Source organism: Odontesthes bonariensis, chromosome 16, assembly GCF_027942865.1.
Source record: "Odontesthes bonariensis isolate fOdoBon6 chromosome 16, fOdoBon6.hap1, whole genome shotgun sequence".
NCBI lineage: Eukaryota > Metazoa > Chordata > Actinopteri > Atheriniformes > Atherinopsidae > Odontesthes > Odontesthes bonariensis.
In genome coordinates, this window is record NC_134521.1 from 11943975 (window position 1) to 11962918 (window position 18944).

Genomic DNA, 18944 nt, shown 5'->3' on the forward strand with positions numbered 1-18944 from the left:
GCAGGGCATTTTGTCCTGCTGAGGCATTGCCAGAGGGGCTACTTTTATCATCCAACAATGTTTTAGTTGATTGTACGTGTCAGTGTGACGTCCACATGATAGTCAGAATCCAACTTATCACTGCAGAGCACTGAATTGTAATGAGATGATTGATGCAGTTCATATTACCTGTGAATAATCTCATTGCAGTGTATTAACTGGGACCATTCTGCGGGTGGTTTCTATGTTCCCCTGTGCCAGTTGGGTTCTCTGGTTTCCTCCAACAGTCCAAAAACATGCATGCTAGGTTGATTGGTCCCATTCTGAATCGAACATACTTGAAAACACAGCAGTTTAAGGTTTTCCACCGGTGCTTATTTTTGTCCTGAGTGTGAGGTTGAATCCTAATGAACTCTAACTTATGGCCTCAGCTGTACAGTAAAGGAGGAACAAAAACTCTCTTGACTCTACAGTTTGACAACAGAGACACACTGAAACAAAATCGGTTGAAACCTCCACTGATGAGGAACTGTAAAGGATACAAGAGTATTTAAGTTTAAAGTTTTAAAACCAACTGCATGGACTTGTTGGGGAATGAATTTCACAAGATTTATTCATTTGCTCCAAAAACATGGTGAACACTTCCAGATGTTCTCAGAGTGATTTTGATTTGCTTCTTGAATGTAATGTTTTTTAACTTACAACTCAAAAAGGGACCTTACAGACCTGCTCTTATCAACTTTCTCAGTTGTTTGAAAGGAAGAACCATCCTACAGACCAAACTGATAAAAAATTTATATTTGATGAACATTTTTATTTCAAATAGAAGCATTATCCTTATGATTTAGTTATTTAATTTCAGGCAGAAAGAGAGAGGTCCTCATTCACCAGCTGCTTGACAACACAGCAACATAAACTGCTGTGTTTTTTCATTTGAATTAATTTTGTGAAACTTCAGAAGAATTAAACATTCATCAGAAACCTTGCATCTTGCATACTAAACATGAAAAATGGACACATCTTTAACAGCTCTTCACTATTTAAAACTTTATTTCAACTAATTCTTTTCATTAGTTAAAAGCACAACATGATGACAGAATATTCATTCAGTTTTCATTCCTTTGAATTTTGGGTGACTTACCAATTTGTAGTCACTATATGAATCTCTGGTTGGAAATTCCCGTCACTGATCCACAACAGCACGAACAGCATAGTGACATGCTTTTTACGGCAGGATCTCATGTTATCATTATTATTCTTCTCATTTTTTTTCTTCTTCTTCTTCTCATAATCATTATTATTATTTGCAGCATGTACTCTGCAGTTTCTGCACAGAGTTTTTGGTAATTTTATTTATGATATTGTAATCTTATAGCACATCTATCCATTTTCTATGACCGGGGGCTGGAGCCCATCACAGCTGCCACTGAGACAGGTTACACCCAGTTCATCACAGGGCCACACAGCGAGAAACAAGACTAACAATCATCACTGCACACACTCATTCCTAAGGACAATTTAGAGTCACCTGGAGTACCCGGAGAGAACCCACGCATACACGGGGAGAACATGCAAACTCCACAGAAAGGCCCCAGCTGGGATTCGTACCAGGAACTCTCTTGCTGTGAGTCGACAGCACTAACCATCACACATAAATATTTCACATATTTTTATATACTTACTTCCTCTACAAATATTTACCAATAAAAAAAAAAAAAAAAAATCCAAATTCCATTTATCAATATTTAAAAAAGAAATCAAGCTTTAATTACATTTCTTATGAATGAATGATTGAATGAATAACTTTATTGTCGTTGCAATTAAAACAAAATTATATTTACAATGAAATTAAGGGGAATTCCTCAGTGGTCCAAAACAATAAAAAGTACAATAGGGATAAAAAAAGAAATAAAAGTACAATAATAAACAGTTAAAAGACAGTAATAGACCCAGCAAATCACAAACTCACATGAATAAAGAATTTAATTTAACTTAAAAAATGGTTAACTGGTCGCAGCAATCCAACTGCATACAGTCCAGCAGAGCATGTCTCTGCTTACCCAGCTGTTTGAAAACACTTGCTGTTTCCAATAATTATCAGAATCATCAGAATCAGCTTACTTTATTGATTACTTTATTTATTTAATTTACAAATTACAAGGACAAAAAAAGCTATCACGATGACTGGGCACCCTTTGGTATGTTTTTTTTTTTTCCCTGTGAGTGAGATTCAGTGAAACTGCTTTGGTAATTACTCGTCATCATCATGAGACTCTTAGAATATTCCCTTAATTTGCAAAGTCAAGACTGTAGACATCCTCTTACAAGAAAACATACAAAAACATGCAAAAACATGCAACAACAGAAGTTTCGTTATTTAGTTGTTTGAAAACGTTTCACTTTTGCTGTAAGAGTTAAGGGACCATGTGATGAAAATTTACAGAAATATTTACTGATTGTTTCGATCGACATTGACACATCAAATTGCTATGAACTTGATTATGATTTCTGTGTTGGTTTCTTGTCTGTGTGATATTAAACTTTGAATTTCCCAGTATGAGGTGAAGCATCTTGGGAGCTCACAGAAGGATTAATGGTGAAATATACAGAGAATTAGATCAGCCATGGGGAAAGTCATAGGTCACTACTAAGTTTCTTGGAGAAAAAATCCTTACTGCTTCTGAATCATACTGGTAACCACAGACAAGATGTAGAAACACATCAAGTAAGAAAGAGAGAGGGGGGGGGGGTGAAAAAACTCCAGATCTCTTAGAAACTGAAAGCAAGAAAAAGACATATATAGAGAGTGCTACTGTATGGGAGCTTCACTTAAGCATTTGATCTCCCTCAAGGTAAGCCCATCTTAAAAATATTGATATTCTAGATGAGAGTTTGATTAATTAAATTATTCTTCTACATATTCCAACAGTATGGAACTGTGTGTATATATTTAACAACATAATTTATGGCAATGCTGAATATAAATGAATGGAATTATTTGGGGCTCAAATTATAGACACGTTCACTGAGCACGTCGAAACCTGAAGAAAAACATTGTTAAACAGTTTTTTACAGGTTTATCTGACTTTTTGTGCTGTTGGTTTGTGCAAAGCTTCGTTAGTGTCTGTCATCATGAGCTGGAACATTAGCAAAACACAAAAGAATGCTGTCATGTTTTCAGTGAATGAGAAACACATTGACTCAGCAAGAGGACTATTGCTTCAACAGCAATGACAGAACTGAATACAGTTAGCCACATAAAAAAGAATATTTGTGTCTTCTTTCTTTCTGATGAGTCTCAACATGGGAGCTGAACACTTCTTTATTAGGTACTTAATCTGGTGGGCTTGTAGCAGGCCAGCTCTGATGGGGTCTGCTGTCTGTAGAGCAGTTCAGTACCTTGCAGAGACATGTTTTGATGCAAGGCCAATAAGAGACTGTGAAAAAATGCTTCCTTCCACAGTGAAACCATTTAGAGGAATCAAGACACTTCTGTTTTTTATACATGTGCAACTCCGCCACTGACAGGGTTACTGAAATGCTAACAGAATGAAACTTGTATATATGTGGGTACCAGCTGGCTGGGGCAGAAGAAAGTTGTGGTGTGGAATTTCTGGTAAAAATACTAAAAACGTCCTCTTGGATGCTAAACATGGTAACTTTTTTGTAACTTGGGCAGTTTATACTAAAACACAGCCCCATAATCTGCTCTTTGACAGCACTAACTTAAGATGAATCAGGTCCCACATAGATTCTAATAATAAAACATGACGATCTGTGAAGTTCAGAGTTATAGACCATAAAACCTTGGTCCTGTGTCTGTTCCAGATGTCTGTTTGGTGGCAGACACTCTTCCTCCTTGGTTGTGTCCTGAACTGTATGGAGTCTTCTGCTCCATCATCATTTGTCCAGAGGTATAACAACTCATTTCGTCTCACAAAGTCCACTAGAACCCGCGTGCAACAGCTGCTGAGGAGATATGTGAGTACTAAATATCAGTCCTTGCTCATGTGAGCGGCTACTGTATTCCAGACCAGCTTTGTTCACATCCATCATTTATTCAGCCAAATTGCTCTCTTTATGCCTTGTTTTCCTTATTTGAACAGAAGGCACAGCAGTTGGGTAATACGCATTTTGAGGACAGAAGCCGACAGTTGAGGGACCTGCCTTTTCTTTCTACAGACTTCAACAAGTGGCTGCAGCTGTCGGTTAGTATTCTTTTCTAAACCATTCCTTAGAAATGTATTCACTCATTTACTCACTGGTTGCTATTCTGCAAAAAGCACTGTCAACGTTTCCTGAGAATTCTGACATTTCTAACTTTATTAGGAATTTTCTTTCCATTTTTGGATGACATCATCGACATGTCTGCGCTTACAGAATATAAAAATTTATGAAAATTTCAGTGGAATGCCCCTTTTAGAACTTCAAACATTGATAAGGGTGGTTGAGCAAGATTTTCATTGCATAATCATGTGGCTGCATCTTGTTGTGTGTTGAGGACTGGGACAGACTGCATGCCGCTTTCTGGGACGTGCGAGCCTACTGGAATATGCTGGAAGGGAAGAGAAAACAGCTGGAGAACGAAGAGAAAGAGCAGACGGTGGTGCAGTCAGCCCCAACCACTTTACCTCAGAGCATCCAGCACATTCAACTGGACTTACGGGAGCTGATGAGCAAAGTCAGCAGACAGGTGTCCACTGTCTTCTTACTGAAATCCACCCCGCATTTTTCCCCCTTCTCACCCACGCAGACTTTAAAGGAAGTGACACCAAAACTGATCTAATAAACTTTGTTTTGCTTTCTTCCTGCAGATGAGCTCCATGAGGGAATCTTGGATTAAGCCAACTACGGTGCACCTGAACTCGGGACAAAGTACCAAAACACTATGGGACAGCCGGGTGGAGGGTTACATCGTCCTCAGGGACTTAGACCTATATCTCACAAAGCTAGCGAGAGACTTTCTCCTACTGGCTTCAAAAACAAAACAAAAATGATACAGCGATGAAAAGGACAGCGCAAAGATGCACAGAAACATTAACATTAAACATTACACTCAGCAAGTCAGAGAGAATTGCAATAGCACTTGTGATAACTTCAATTTGTACATGGGGCTAACATTTTCTGAGTCTACTTTTTCATTACATGATGTGTAATTGTACTTTTAGGGCTTTCTTGGGTACTTCCCAGAGTTTCTGTCTCACCTCGAACTGTAAATCAGACATAAGCTCCCCTCAACATCCTTTTTTTCCACCACAACCTCAATCTTCTGGACTTTCCAAAGAAATATTTACTATTTATTGATATATTTATTAACATACTATTTATTTTAAACTGGTTTGTTTGGTTTCTCTTACTAGAGAGGTATACAGTGCTTTACAGAGGACATTTTGTGTTTGATAAACTGTTGTGAAAGACTTACAATAAAAAGATGAAGCATTTGAAACAGTGACGACTTCATGTTATGATTTTATAATATTCAAAAAATCCTTGGTTATCAATAGCAAAACCCTCTTGTTATAATAAAGTTGTAAAGTATATGGGCAGAATGTGAAATCTTACTTCTGTTGAGTACATTTTATTTTCTGTGGTTTCATCCTGTCGGCTGCAAACTAACAAACAGCAGAAAACCTCTGAGCAGCAGTCCTCAGAGCAGCTCGGAGGATTACTGTTTATCTGGTTGCTCTTTTCTGTTTCTTCATGCGGCATTGATCCGAGGAGCAGTCTGAAGAGTGGAATCAGATTGAACACAGTCAGCTGGACGAAATGTTTTTTTGATATCAACAACCCCCCCCCCCCCCCCCCCCCAATGCCCCCGCAGGCTCCCCACATGATACCAGAACAGCCTCTGACTCACCACGAGCAGATGTCCCCGTTTGCCTTTGGCCACCTTCAGCTCTAAACCCCTGATGAAATCAATTATTCCTTCCTTGCCTCGAGCGACAGCAAAGCGAATGCTGCATGCCCCACCCGAAGAAACACATAAGGAGAGGATAAGATGATGAGTTGAGTCGGCAAACACCACAGAGCAATCATCAGACTGAGCCTCACCTGCCCGGGCTGACGTTGACATAGTTGATCTTGCTGGCCATCATAGCAAGTTTAGTCACCACCTCGATCACATGGCTGCAGTGCAGCACCGCATCGCCCTGAGGGAGAGACAGCTGGATTTAGTTGTGCTGTTCCACACTTGTAAACAACTAGGATTGTTGTGTCCTGCTGTACCTTCTGTTTGTTATCCTCACAGGGCATGTGCAGAACAAACATCCCGTCGCTGAGAGAGCTCACAGAGATGCCTGTTTGAAAAGAAAGCTTGAACTCATTCCACTACAGAACACGGTCACAGTGAAATAACTGGGAGTTACTGGTTCAATGGCCCTAATGCGGCAACAGCCAGTCGCTATTTTTTTTTACATATCGCGGTTCTATTAAGTACATTCTTTACATATTTAAATAAATCGCTGCAACTATTTCCCATTTTCCTAGCAATATGTAAAGAAATAAGTAGTGACTCAAGACTTTTTCACAGCACAGGTTCTGAGCAGGTTTTCACCTCTCAGAGCGGAGTAGTCTATCCTCTGTTTGATCTTGGTCCTGTCCACCAGCACAGCAAAGGTGTTCGTGAGGAGAAGCTGGCGAGCGCGAGGCTTGAAACCTCTCCTGTCATACTTTGTCACTGAGACTCCATACTGAGAAACAAAAGGAAACACATTACTGCGAGGCAACATTTACTATTATCATCTATGTGTTTCAACAATTCCAATTAGATCCCACCTGCACTTTGTCACTGCCGAGAGTCTGGTGGACTTTGAGACTGATTTGCTCACGTTCTAGATAAAGCAATTGAAAGTGTCTATGAATGTGATATATTTGCAAATTTGTGGTGTTAACCAAGTATTGGGTTAACCAATAGTTATATGAGTATGTACCAAGCCTGGAGTCCAAAAACAGCCTTCCAACACTCTGAGGGTAGCTGTCTTTCTGATCCTTGAAGAGCTCACTGGCGACAACCTTCTGCATCATCTAGAGGACACACACAAATCAAGCAAGATAAAGAATGGATAATTAGATCTATTCATTTTTTGAAAAGCAAGGATGGTCACGTCCTCTAATGCACCTGCTTCTTCCATTCAGGCTGGACCCTCTTGCAGTACTTGATCACCATGTTCTGCAAATGGAGCCTCTGCAGGTGATCTGAGGCCTGTAGAGAGTGCAAAAATCCCCTTAATCTAAAGCCTAATTCATTCTCACTCATTGGAAAAACTCTAAGTGTAGATGGGGTCTTTGTACCTCAACAAGGGAGGGAGGAGGTGTCGGCCAACTTTTGTCCAAAACACTCTTTGGCAGGTTTTTACTCAGCTTTTTTAGGAATGAATAGCGTACGTGATCCAGGAAGTATTCATTCTCAGGGCAGTATTCCTCATGACGGTAGATGAAGCCTTTTATGAACCTGAAACAAAAGACAGAAATTAGGTTGGAAAAAAAAACAAGAAAGCAAAATCAGGTACATAAACAATTTGTAAGAAAGCATCAGTTAAGCACCTCCGAATCAGCTCAGCAGCCTGCCGACGCCTTTTAGCTCGCTGACGTGCTTTCATCCCTCGCCACCCCGCCTGGATCACTATCACTACATACACATACATGCATTTATGAAGAGCAACCCAGCCACAGAGAACAGCCCAAAGTTAGTACAGGATAGTTGAAATGAACACAAAGTCATCTGAGGCAGAAAAGAAATGATAGAAAACATTCTGCCATCGGCCCACTAAACTAAGCATTTCTGTGCACATGATTAAAGCAGATGGTCCCAGCATGACAATGGCAGGGATTCAAAATCATTATCAATAAAAAAGAAGAAAAATAAACATACAAATGGCTTGAGATTAAATCAGTAACAATCATTTCAAAGAGCATTAACTATGCAAACATAAAAACTTCGTATGCAACTATGGTTTAGGTGGTATACGATATGGAAGCAGTAGGAAACCTGCGTGTCTGATGCGTTGATACTGGGCTCGTTCTCTGTAGCCTCTCCATGATGTCTGGAGGATCACCGCTGGGGCACAACAAAGGAGAGAGAGTTAGTGAATTTCACCTTTTTATTCCGGCTGTTCTCTGATCTGCCGTGGATGTCTACAGCACAGGAACTGATTCATAACTCATCTTAGTGTTCATCACACTGTATAGATGTGTTTGTCATCCGTGAGGTGCATTTCTTACTGCACTTTCTATGGTTACGTATAAAATGTGTAACTGAGAGAATGTTTTACTGTCAGTTATAAAAGAAGAATCCTTAACCCTCTCATACCCTAAACATCTTACAAGATTACCCAACAAAGGTACGTTTGACTGGCGGTCGTTGTCTTTCATGTTTCTAATCTAAACCGCTGTTACATACCAATCTCTGGCTTTTTTGCCTCCAGTGCATCCTCTGTGGTGAAGAGAGTTTTTGGGAAGCGGATGAAAATTTTCGATCTGCAGAAAGATGGCAAGAAATCATGATCAACTAAAAGGTGATATGCCATTTACATTTAAAATAAACTGCACTTGGCCCATTTTAGGCATACATTTATAGCCTAGATTTATGATTACTACTTTTTAACTGTTCAGGAAATAATCAAATCAATTCCCATTTCCAACTAAATTTCAGCTGCTCACCAGTTTGGAGCCTCCTTTGTCTACTTTTTCATTTTATAATCCATTAAATGCTTTTAGATGGTGATGGGTCTGGACTGTAAGCAGGCCAGTTTAGCACTGGGACTCATTTCACTACCATGAACTGATGTTATTGTAAAACATGCAGAATGTGGTGTAGCATCGTCTTGCTGAAATAAAAAAAAAAGGCCTTCCCTAAAAGCCATTTATCTGTATGGTAGCTTACTACAATCCAAAACCTGTAAATATCAATGATGCTCTCACGTTGATGTGCATGATATGTAAAAGTGTTTCAGGACAGTTTACAACTTCACCTCAGTCGTCTCAAATTAGCTCGAGCCCAGAAAAGGGTGCGGACCATTTCTTGTTCGCACAGTTAAATGAGTTTTTTGCCATTTTCAGTGATTTACAAACGATTATTTATGTCTGTTTTTGCATCCCACTTTTTTTTAGGAAAGGCATGCAGTGTGTTTGGACCCAAATCTCTGATTCTAATTTTATTAACAAAATGTTGCCGCTCTGTCCTCCTCCTCCAATTACCTTCCCAATTTGTATTCCTCTGCTTTGTAGCCTAGGTGGTTGACCAGCGTAGAAACACCATCTACGAGTATCCCAGGCCAGTTGGGCCACGTTTCTGGACACAGGGGCTTGTACCTAAAGGCAATTGAACATCACTATGAGGACAGAGGTAAACAAAGTCAACAGCAGCTGGATATCATTTGGAAAAGACATCAGTCACCTCTGTAAGAAGGCTTCAAAGCGACGCCGATAGGCAAAGCCAGCTCTCCTGACCCTCAGGTTTTCCATAAGACCCAAGTACTTCACCTGGTGTCTGACCAGAACTTCATCGAACCGTGCTGTAGGCAGAGTGCTTACTCATTGCATTGAACACATGCCAAACAACACAGTAAACAGCACAATTACCACAATTACCTGTGATAAGGGATTGAAGCTATTCTACGCCTCAAAGGAAAAAAAATAACATTCTTGGTATATGATTTAGATCTGCATTAACTTGGCTTTTAGATTCTATCCCTGTGTTAATGTTCTGGGGAAGTAAATCCAAAACTTCCTGTTTCTTCCTCAGTTAGAGTACATAATCTGAACCCTTTCCCTGACTCATGTATAACTGTTGAACATTAGCAACATGAGCATCAGCCTTTTAGAAGATCAATCCATGAGTACAAAATTCTTTAGACTATAGGAAAAATACAGATAAGCTATTTTTTTTTACATTTTTCTCTCATATAGCATCTATTTTCAATTTATTGAGACTAATTATCTCCAAAGCAGTTTTTATATTTGAATCCATACAACACTATGTCAAAATGTACCTGGCTGCTTGGCATCATTAGGTTTGATACAGCGTACATAGGATGGCTCTTTGGACATGAGGATCTCCATTAGTTTCATCAGGCTGTTTTTAAACTGAGTGGCAGCCTGAAGAAAAAATAGAACATGAAACTGCGGGAAATTTTCTGCAGATGTGTACATTTGCGTCAAGTGACACAAAGCAAGAGAAAAACAGTCATGAGTGTCTGTATTTCCACGATGTGTCAGCAGCAGAAACACATAAACAGGATAAAAAAAAAAGAATGGAAGAATCCACACCATCTCTGGACGTTTCTGGCCAGTCACTTCCTCTCTGCGGAAGCAGTGACTTAGGAGATGGTTGTCTGACTGGCACATGACCTACACAGAAACCAAACCGCAAACCCACATGTCAACACGGCACGCCCACTTATTCTCCTTCTCTCTGACAACATCAGGGTACACGGCAGTTGGAAAGGTTGTGGTGAGGCTCTACCTTTTACACTGTGATTGACCTCACCTCTTTCAGGTTCCTATTGAGCGAATCATTGTTCTTGTCGAGGAAACCTGAAATAGGGGAAAAACATAGCATGATGTGGGTTATTGCTCTGTGATGAATGAAAGCTTTTGAGGAAATCTATGAAAAAATGTTTGAGTGTGACAAATTACAACTTACCACTGACATTATAGTTGACCTCTCCTGCATAATGCAACATCCTGAACTCCTCCCTGCTCATTACCCTGCGAGTTTTTCCATTTGCCAACTTGTGCCTGAAAGATACATGGATGCAGATGTACTAATATGCATAGACTGAAAGCAGTAGACTTAAATTAGACGATACTTACGTGATGAAATGGGGATGGCCACCCACTGTGTCCTCCAGTTTCTCCAAAAAGGAGTAATCGCAGGTCTCTCCAGGTCTCAGACATTCTTCATCCTGAAACACAGTCATGGAATTTAACTTGGCAGACGATGACAAAGAGAAAGACACCACAGATTACCAAGTACATACACTAGCAAATGTCATACACACCAAAATGGAGATGATGCCTTTGTGCTTCTCCTCTATCAGGTCACAAATGATCTTGTTGTCAAAGTATTGGACTGTCTCCCACTACAATATAAGGACAGAAATGTTTTGTAAGCAGAGATACAGACATTTAACAAGCGTCAAACTTATTTGTTTTTGACTACCCAACCAATAAAGGGACTTACAGCGATTCCTTCTGTCTCGTATTCCTCCTGCTCAGATCTCAGGGTGAGCTCTATGAACAGCTGCTGGAGCTTCTCATTGCAGTAGTTAATGCAAAACTGCTCAAAACTGGAGGCAGAAGCACAGAAAATTAGGCCAAATACACAAAGAACTTGTGTGAAAAAGATGGAGTGCAGCTTAAAGATACTCTGGTTAATAGATTATGCTAAAAAGCAGTTAAAGATATGGCAGAAAATAGGGAGATTATTTTAAGTCATACCTATTGTGCTGTAGGACCTCAAAGCCATAAATATCCAGGAGCCCAATGACTGAGGAGCCTTTGCTGCTGTGGTAGATTTCATCCTGCATGTATAAATTACACTTTAATGGCAGCAGCAGCCTCACAACATAATTGGAGAATTTACACAGAGCTGTTACTGCACCTTCAGAGCCAGTGACTGGTTGATCTTCTCCACCAACCAAGTGAAAGTCCGACCATACACAGCCTTTGCTAAAGCATCCCGGGCGGACACTGCCTGCTCAAAATTTAGTGGGCTGATCATCTGTGATGCACAGAGACAAATACAACAGGGATCTTAAAAACAGATCCCTCAGCACACATCAAACAAGTGAAACCCTGTGGAAACTAACAAGGGGACGATCACCTCCTCTCCTTTGGCAGTGAGTTTCTTGTGAGTGAGTGCCTCCTTGAGGGCTGAGACATCAACACCCATCAGCTGCAAAACAACAACACATCTGCTCTCAGCAAAGCTGCTTTTGTGCATATTTGAGCATCCAGTAATGTGGGACTGCCCTGACCTTTGCAAGGTTTGATAGCTGGGTCTCTGTGGTGATGTAAGCTTCTCCTTCCTCCCCTTCCCCAAAGAGAGTATTACCCAGATGGAGAACACCAGCGATGATATTCAGCAGTTTCTGATGTCCGACCAGAAAAACAGCTTGAATCAACCTCACAGATTAACTGTTGTAGTGGGCATATTCATGAATGAAAATAGTTTAGTTGTCAAAACATTGCCCAGCCCGGAGCCAAAGCCTCTGCTGCACAAAATGTTTCATTTTAATGAACGAGAGAACACGAGCAGCAGTGTTGCTACACTTCTTACCAACCTGCACTTCATCTGCAGTAAAGCCAATCACAGGCAGAGCCTTCATCACTACTTTCCAATTATTCTTGTCGCTTATGGAGCTGACTCGGGGACAATTTCCCTACAGAAAAAAATATTACAAATGACACCGCAGCTGATAATATAATTGCAAAGACCTCTAAACTGCACCAAACATCCTATACCTTGACCAGATAGCTGTACTTCTGAGGGCTTCTTTCTAGGTCCAGTGTTTTGAGCAAGTCATCGTCCCCTCCATCCAGAAGCTGATAGAAGATGTGGAAATTTCTTTCACCGTGATTCTGGTGCACAACACGGGATTTCTCCAGCAGGTAGTTGAGGATGTGTCCACCCACTGGTGCTCCCTTGGAGAGCAAACAAAAAATAGGGAAAGCAGCCGTTATATTCTGGTTAACATTACAGAGGTTTAAATGTTTAAGACATTTATAGTTTAACAATAAAAAAAAGTGTGTTGTTTAAATGCTTCTGCTTCCTACAGCGTATGACAAAGAAAGAAACACTTACCCTAAAGTCAAACTGGACATCCATGTATTTTCCAAAGCGACTTGAGTTGTCATTCCTCAGTGTTTTGGCGTTACCAAATGCCTGTGCCAGGAAAAAGACACAGCGATGGTGCAAAATGAAAAGAATCAATGCTTTGATTAAATTAAACAATCAAAAGAAAAGCATTTAGTACTTAATATCAATCAGATAGTACAATTCATTGGTAATGTTGGCTGTTCAGTTTCTAAAGTTAAGGATCGCATACCTCCAGAACAGGGTTTGACTGCAGCAGGCGGTCACCGAGGGCAGCCATGTGATCATTAGTGGGGCAGGTGACGGCGTAGTAGAGGAGAATCTTCTTGGATGCTTCTGTCTTACCTGCTCCACTCTCACCTGAAATGAGAATACACTGGTCCTTCCGCTCTGTCCGCATGGCCCGATAAGTGTTGTCTGATAAGGCATAGCTGGTGGCAACATTAAACAAAAGAAAAGGCTTCAGTGACATTCAGTGTAGACACAAAAAACACAAACACTAGTGCACATTTGGTAAATGAATGTAACAATTATGCTTGTCTGTTCGGAGTGACAGAAACTTTAAAGTCACATCAATATCAACGTATCAAATGCTCCGATGCTTTTTAAAAGGACTGAGGAAGATCATTCCAGAGATGTTTAGTCCTGCGAAAGTAAAGACGAGGAGAGGTTCGCCACTCTGTGTGACTGCTTTCAGCAGATTAACATGTTTCAATGAAAACCTGCAAAGTTCATAATCTAAATGATATCTCTGATATCACAAGATTCAGCGAATCCTTTATGGAAGTTCTGGATGCTGTATTCTCCTGGTGTCTAACTGGCTCAAAGATCACTGGTGTTCTGAAAAAATAAGTAAATTTTTCACCATTTCTATGTTCTAATCTAAACAATGAAACAAATATGTCTGAGGACCATGAAGTGACTCACATGTGAGGCGATATTTCATAAAAGCTGACCCCTCTGTAACGTTCCATCTGCTGCTTGGAGTAAATCTCCAGCTCTTTGTAAGGGTTCACTGACACCAACACTGAGCCAATATACGTCTGTGGCGCGTTCAGGGGAAGAGACATAGTGTTGAAATTAGATCCAGCCACACAAGCCTAAATGTTTTGGAACATGTGAAGAGATTTGGCCTCATTACATAGATGAGATTTTCTCTGAAGCGACGTCGCAGGTTCTCTATGAAGGCTGCCTCGCTGTTGTAGTTTTCAAGCAGGACAAAGTCCTGAACCCCAACCCTGTCCCGGGCAGTCAGGGCGCTCTCCATTACCAGACGCACTCTTCCGTCAATGTCCACTTCCTACACAAAGAGTGAGGAGATTAAATGTGTCAGTGAAAGTGAAGAGTAAATGTAATAACCCTCAGTTGACAAGCAGGGGGCACAAAAGACCCCATTTTATCCGATGCCTGTCATTGTCACCAAGTTATGAACCAGCATCTTGTACTAGTCACAGAACATTTTATAAAGTAGATTCATTTTGTGGAAAAACAATACATTTTTCAAGAAAATGTTGAAAATATGAGGCTATATGATGACTAGATACTAAATAGATCTGTGGACAGACAAAGTAAAAACAGTTCCACCGAGCCTTGCCAGGATTAAACAAGGGAGACATTTAAGGAATCCAAACGATAAACAGAGAGGATAGACTCTTCTATTATGAGATGGTAAGATAGTGTATTATGATGTATGTACAAAAAACACACTTCTATATCCCCAGACAAGGTTTAAACCAGTGCCACTGTCAAAATGTGTGTACATGTCAACTGCATCATGATAGCAAATTTTAAAGAGCAGGTCAGAGTTACCGGGCGGAAATGGGAAATTCTTTTGTAAGATAGCACATAAACAACAACATGCATGCAAACGCACTTACAAGTATTAGTAGTCAGTACTTACTGGTGATAATGAAATTCAGTGTGCAAACAATCCACTACACTCCAACCAAACTTAGAGCACTCTATGTTCAGTATCAAAGTCTCAGTCATGAGAGAAGCAGAAAGTGGAACAAAGGGGCTAGACTTCCACAGGACTTCTGTTTTTCTTGAATGCAACAGCCTCTCAAGGGTCTCATTTGGCTGGTTAATGCAGCTAAAAGGTCATTATCTCTGAACACTTGATGCAGGAAGAAACGTAAGAAAAGAAAAACACTCTCACACACACACACACTCACACACAAGGACAACAGTGGAAGAGAGCCAAGAGCAGAGGAAAGTCAGCAGACACTTCCACTCCAACCCCTCCTCCCTGCTTCTCCTCCAGAGTATTGTTCTCCCACTTGCAGGTGGGCTTCCCACAGATAGTAAATACAGTTCACAGTTAGATTTTCCAAAGGATACATGTGAGGAATGCTAAGGTCAACATAAGGGCAGGTGTTCAGTGGATGTCAGTGTTATTTTTACTTTTTCTTTCGCATGCCTCACTTGCATTTCCAGCCATGATACCTACGTGAGGAAAAATAACCTTGAATTGCTGTTAGAGGAGAAGTTGCAGCTAATTAAAACATTTCCAATGATCATTGATGATTTGCCATCTTAAACTTAAATGAGGTTAAGATGCATTAGAAAAATGTAATTAGCTTGAACTGCACAGGTAAATTTTCACTTACTTTAGTTTGACTTTATTCAGTGCAAGTGGTTAATAAATGCACAAAGATAGTGTCTAAAAGCTCTAGGTGGTCTTCTACATTGTTATTGAATTTCATTGTGTTGAGATTAACCTCTAAAGCTAGATGATGTCGGCCGGCACAAACTGGCGCTGAGCTTTAAAAGGCTTGCTTGGCCTACAGCCTTCATTCCATCTTCCTTTGATCTTTAAAACCTTTTTAATTAATCTGTAATGTATTGTAGATGCTGTGCTGACAGTAATGTGCAATGTGCACTGAGCCTAATGGTTTTATGCATTGAGACACACTGGAGAAGCGAAACCCTTCTTTTTCTTATAACTTAAAAACACCACGCAAATATCGCTTTCAAGGATCTAACTCTGACCAGTTTAAGTTTTTTTAAGAATTGCATCACCGTAACATGTGGACCAAAATAAACTTTAGAATTGAAGAAGTTGAATATAAAACAATGCTTTGTTTTTAAGCCTTGATGAGGAAATGGAATCTTCGGGGAAGTGAAAATCATTTTAAGGGAGACTCTGTGGTTGAGATACCTGAAGAGCTTCCCACCTGGGAGTGAGATTTAAACAGAAAACAATGTAATCCCTTCAGCTTTGTTATCACAGAGAACTGACCTAAGGCCTGCTTCCTACAGCAGGGAGAGTCTGATCTGGCAGACACTGCTCCAGTGCTTAATGTGGGATTTGACACTGAGCACCAGAAAGCTTTGGTGAAATCTGCAGGTTTGTGGGTGCAGCTGCAGTGATAGTGAGTGAGGAGGTTAACAGTAGGATTTGGCTCGAGGCCCCATGACTAAGCTGTGCTGGGCTGACTACATACAGAATGTCTTCCTTATAAGGCATCTCCCACCACTGTGTCCCAGGGAAAACTTGTGCCAGTAATGGATATGATGGAAACCACCAAATTCATACTATTTGGATAGCTTCAGTTACAGCCTATACAAAAACCAAAATACACCGTGACTCATTGACAGGAAAGACAAATATCCAAGTGACTCATTCTTCTGTTTTGCTTTTCCCTGTGTGGTGTCTCCCAGGGTGATTGGATCTCAAGCTTTATTCTAAGAGAACAGACAATGCAAAAAACAGCTCCGAAAGCATGAAAAGACAGCAATGAGCATCATGGCAAAGATCTTACCCTGCCTTGGTACCTCATCCTGTCCTGTTACTGCTGGGAGAGTGCTGAAGTGGTGGTTCCCCCTCAAACTGGTGCTCCTCCTCCTTTTGTGTCAAACAGACTTCTCAGCTGTACCTTCACCTTCGCCCATGGGCGAAACAGCTCCACAACTTGTCTCGTCTCCCCTCAGTCACTTTCTCTTAGCTCCGTCTCCTTCTCCTTGTCTTTTCCTCCCCCTCGCCTGACTCCCCTGTGAGGACAAAGCACACGCACTTAGGCCAAAACACTTGCAGCTCCTCTTGGTTAAACCTTTAATCCGTCTCGCCCATGACAGGTCAAAGTGAAATGACCGCCTCTGTACCAGTTTCTTTTCTATCCTCCAAATTATACTGCAAGAAACAAGGGCAGGAACTCCAGTCACACGTCACAGTGAAAAAAAAAAGAAAAAAAAGTCGAGGGAAAGTATGCTGTTGGATTGTGAAAAAATAAAAAGAGCTGCAGAAACAGGGACATGGGAGAGCCTGGAAAAAGTTGCTAATATCCCTAAACTACAAACATATAATCACTGTGCAGCTATGAAAAAAAAGAAACTCACATGATGAGATCTCACTACATTCTTTCTTTCTGTCCTTCCCTCCCTGTTTACTTCGCTCCCTCCCTTCTTCTCCCACAAGCTGAAACAGATTCACATGGGATGTGAGTTATGGAAGTGTTTCGCCAGAAAGTCAGCCTGTTTCTCTTTGGCTGTTCTCCACTGCTGATGAAATAACTTACACCATCGTAGAAATTTCCCTCTGCAGATGTGATATTAGTCGGAGGTGTTATGTTCCACATCTGTTTGGTTTTCATGGCAACAGCCATAAATCTTTTACATACTAATTTAGAGTATGTGTGTGTGTGGATTATCAGATTCCTCTCTCATTATGTTCCTTCCCATTCTGGCAGTGTTGGGAGTGCTATTAGGCCACGTCCCCTCTCTCAGAGAACAGCACCCTCCTCTGGTTTCCCTCTCCTCATCTTTCCTCTCACTTCATTTTACCTCCCTCACTCATTGCCTCTCTCGCTTTCCTTTGCCAGCATCGTCATATATCCAGCACAGAGGAATCTGAATAATGTTACCCAGACTGAGAAGTCTTTTTCCTCCTCCTTTTGGGTCTTTCTTTCCCTCTCTGGCTGCACTCACCCGACCAAACCAGGTATCTGGTGTAAACAAAAAGGGAAGAACTGAAACCGGCTCATTCATTTGAAAATTTAAGGACCTTAAAGGGCAGTTTACACCCCTTTTCTTCATCAGCCCTCTCATTGCATTCCATCTCAGTTGGATGTGTTTTGTTTTATTTATTTTTTTTTTTACTGTCCATTAGCTTTGTATAGAGCACAAAACTAAATCGAAACTTGCACAATGGGCTGATAGTAAGTAATTTAGTTTGGGTCTAAAACTTGCCTATAATAGAATGGCATTTTGTTTCATCAACCTAATAAAGCTAAACAGTGCAGTGAAGAAATATTCTGCATTTAGTGGCCAGTAAATTATACTACAGGATGTTGTTTTCAAAGCTTACAAAGTAGCATCAAGATGAAGGAATGCTAAAAAACTGAGCCTATTGTTGGGGTGACATATAAGTGAATAAACTGAGTTAATTAGGTGCTCACTGGTACTGACTCAAACCCTGGTTTCCTCCAAAATTTGAGCCTGATGGAGCTCTCACAGTAGATGAGGACAATATTTATTCTCTCGCTCTGACAGAATCCATTGACTTAACCCCCATTTATTCTGGAGTCACCGAGAAAGTCAGTTTGAAGTTTGCTTGCAGGTATCACAGCCAGAATATACACCAGACACAGTCCTGGGAAGCACTGTTACTAACATACGAGACATAGAAGGCGTAAAAACATGAGAGAACTCTCCCACATGTGTAGTTTCTTTGATCTGCACATACAAACTTTATTGACACCAAACTAGAAAAGATACTCGAGTCAAACAGGAAGAAACTGCAGTTTGAGAGTAGAGTTGATCCTCCTCGCTGAAGAGGTGTTATTGTCCAAGCCGAGTTGTTTTTCAGTCACCATTCCTATCTTTGTTTAGCAGTTCCTCTGAGAAGGATTTCCTTCCTAGATGTTTCCTGATGTTCAAGATTTTCCTTAAAGGAGATTGTTTCATGTTTGATTCTAGTCTGAACTATACCTTTCAACATTTTTGTTCTATTAATTGTGTGTAAATCCATCATTTACTCTGAAAGGCAGGTAACCCAAAGGCCAATGTTTGATCTACTAGAATGTGGGAATTGACTTGACTACAATATGTTTGGTTTGACTGAGTAGATCAGTTTAAACTACCCTCCCCACCTTATAGAGTCCACTAATTTTCTGGCTTCCTCAAGTTTTCCCGATACCCAGATTCTGTC

General features: G+C 40.6%; 2 protein-coding genes across 5 annotated transcripts; one reads left to right on the forward strand and one right to left on the reverse strand.

Annotated features, from left to right (window-relative positions):
- Nucleotides 1-1765: 1765 nt before the first annotated feature.
- myo1ca (myosin Ic, paralog a) lies at nt 1766-17399 on the reverse strand. 4 transcript variants are annotated; one of them, XM_075487917.1, is made up of 33 exons: nt 17314-17399; nt 16561-16789; nt 13938-14096; nt 13724-13839; nt 13029-13227; nt 12785-12865; nt 12445-12624; nt 12264-12362; nt 11958-12071; nt 11804-11875; nt 11582-11701; nt 11419-11501; nt 11162-11267; nt 10980-11060; nt 10792-10883; nt 10622-10716; nt 10466-10512; nt 10246-10326; nt 9969-10074; nt 9374-9491; nt 9175-9288; nt 8378-8454; nt 7967-8035; nt 7522-7606; nt 7270-7429; nt 7097-7180; nt 6909-7002; nt 6754-6809; nt 6533-6668; nt 6205-6275; nt 6031-6128; nt 5837-5936; nt 1766-5704 (listed from the first exon to the last, which is right to left on the reverse strand). In XM_075487917.1, exons 2-33 carry the CDS (start codon nt 16576-16578, stop codon nt 5678-5680), a joined length of 3138 nt encoding a protein of 1045 aa, XP_075344032.1. In that variant the 5' UTR covers nt 16579-16789; nt 17314-17399; the 3' UTR covers nt 1766-5677. The 4 variants fall into 4 exon arrangements, with proteins under 4 accessions (XP_075344032.1, XP_075344033.1, XP_075344031.1 ...); XM_075487918.1 differs by lacking the exon at nt 17314-17399 and adding an exon at nt 17135-17186; XM_075487916.1 differs by lacking the exon at nt 17314-17399 and adding an exon at nt 16901-17074.
- Nucleotides 2160-5003, forward strand: LOC142401930 (uncharacterized). Its single transcript, XM_075487382.1, has 5 exons — nt 2160-2177; nt 3808-3960; nt 4086-4187; nt 4481-4759; nt 4845-5003. Exons 1-5 carry the CDS (start codon nt 2160-2162, stop codon nt 4974-4976), a joined length of 684 nt encoding a protein of 227 aa, XP_075343497.1. The 3' UTR covers nt 4977-5003.
- Nucleotides 17400-18944: the final 1545 nt, after the last annotated feature.

Excerpts from the sequence above, each read along its gene's own strand:
- LOC142401930 (XM_075487382.1), top strand. Across the intron at positions 3,961-4,085 it reads AACAGCTGCTGAGGAGATAT|AAGGCACAGCAGTTGGGTAA; the intron begins GTGAGTACTAAA and ends TTATTTGAACAG. Across the intron at positions 4,760-4,844 it reads AGGAAGTGACACCAAAACTG|TCGGGACAAAGTACCAAAAC; the intron begins ATCTAATAAACT and ends GTGCACCTGAAC.
- myo1ca (XM_075487917.1), bottom strand. Across the intron at positions 12,866-13,028 it reads AGTCAAACCCTGTTCTGGAG|GCATTTGGTAACGCCAAAAC; the intron begins GTATGCGATCCT and ends TTCCTGGCACAG. Across the intron at positions 11,702-11,803 it reads TCACTGCCAAAGGAGAGGAG|ATGATCAGCCCACTAAATTT; the intron begins GTGATCGTCCCC and ends TGTGCATCACAG.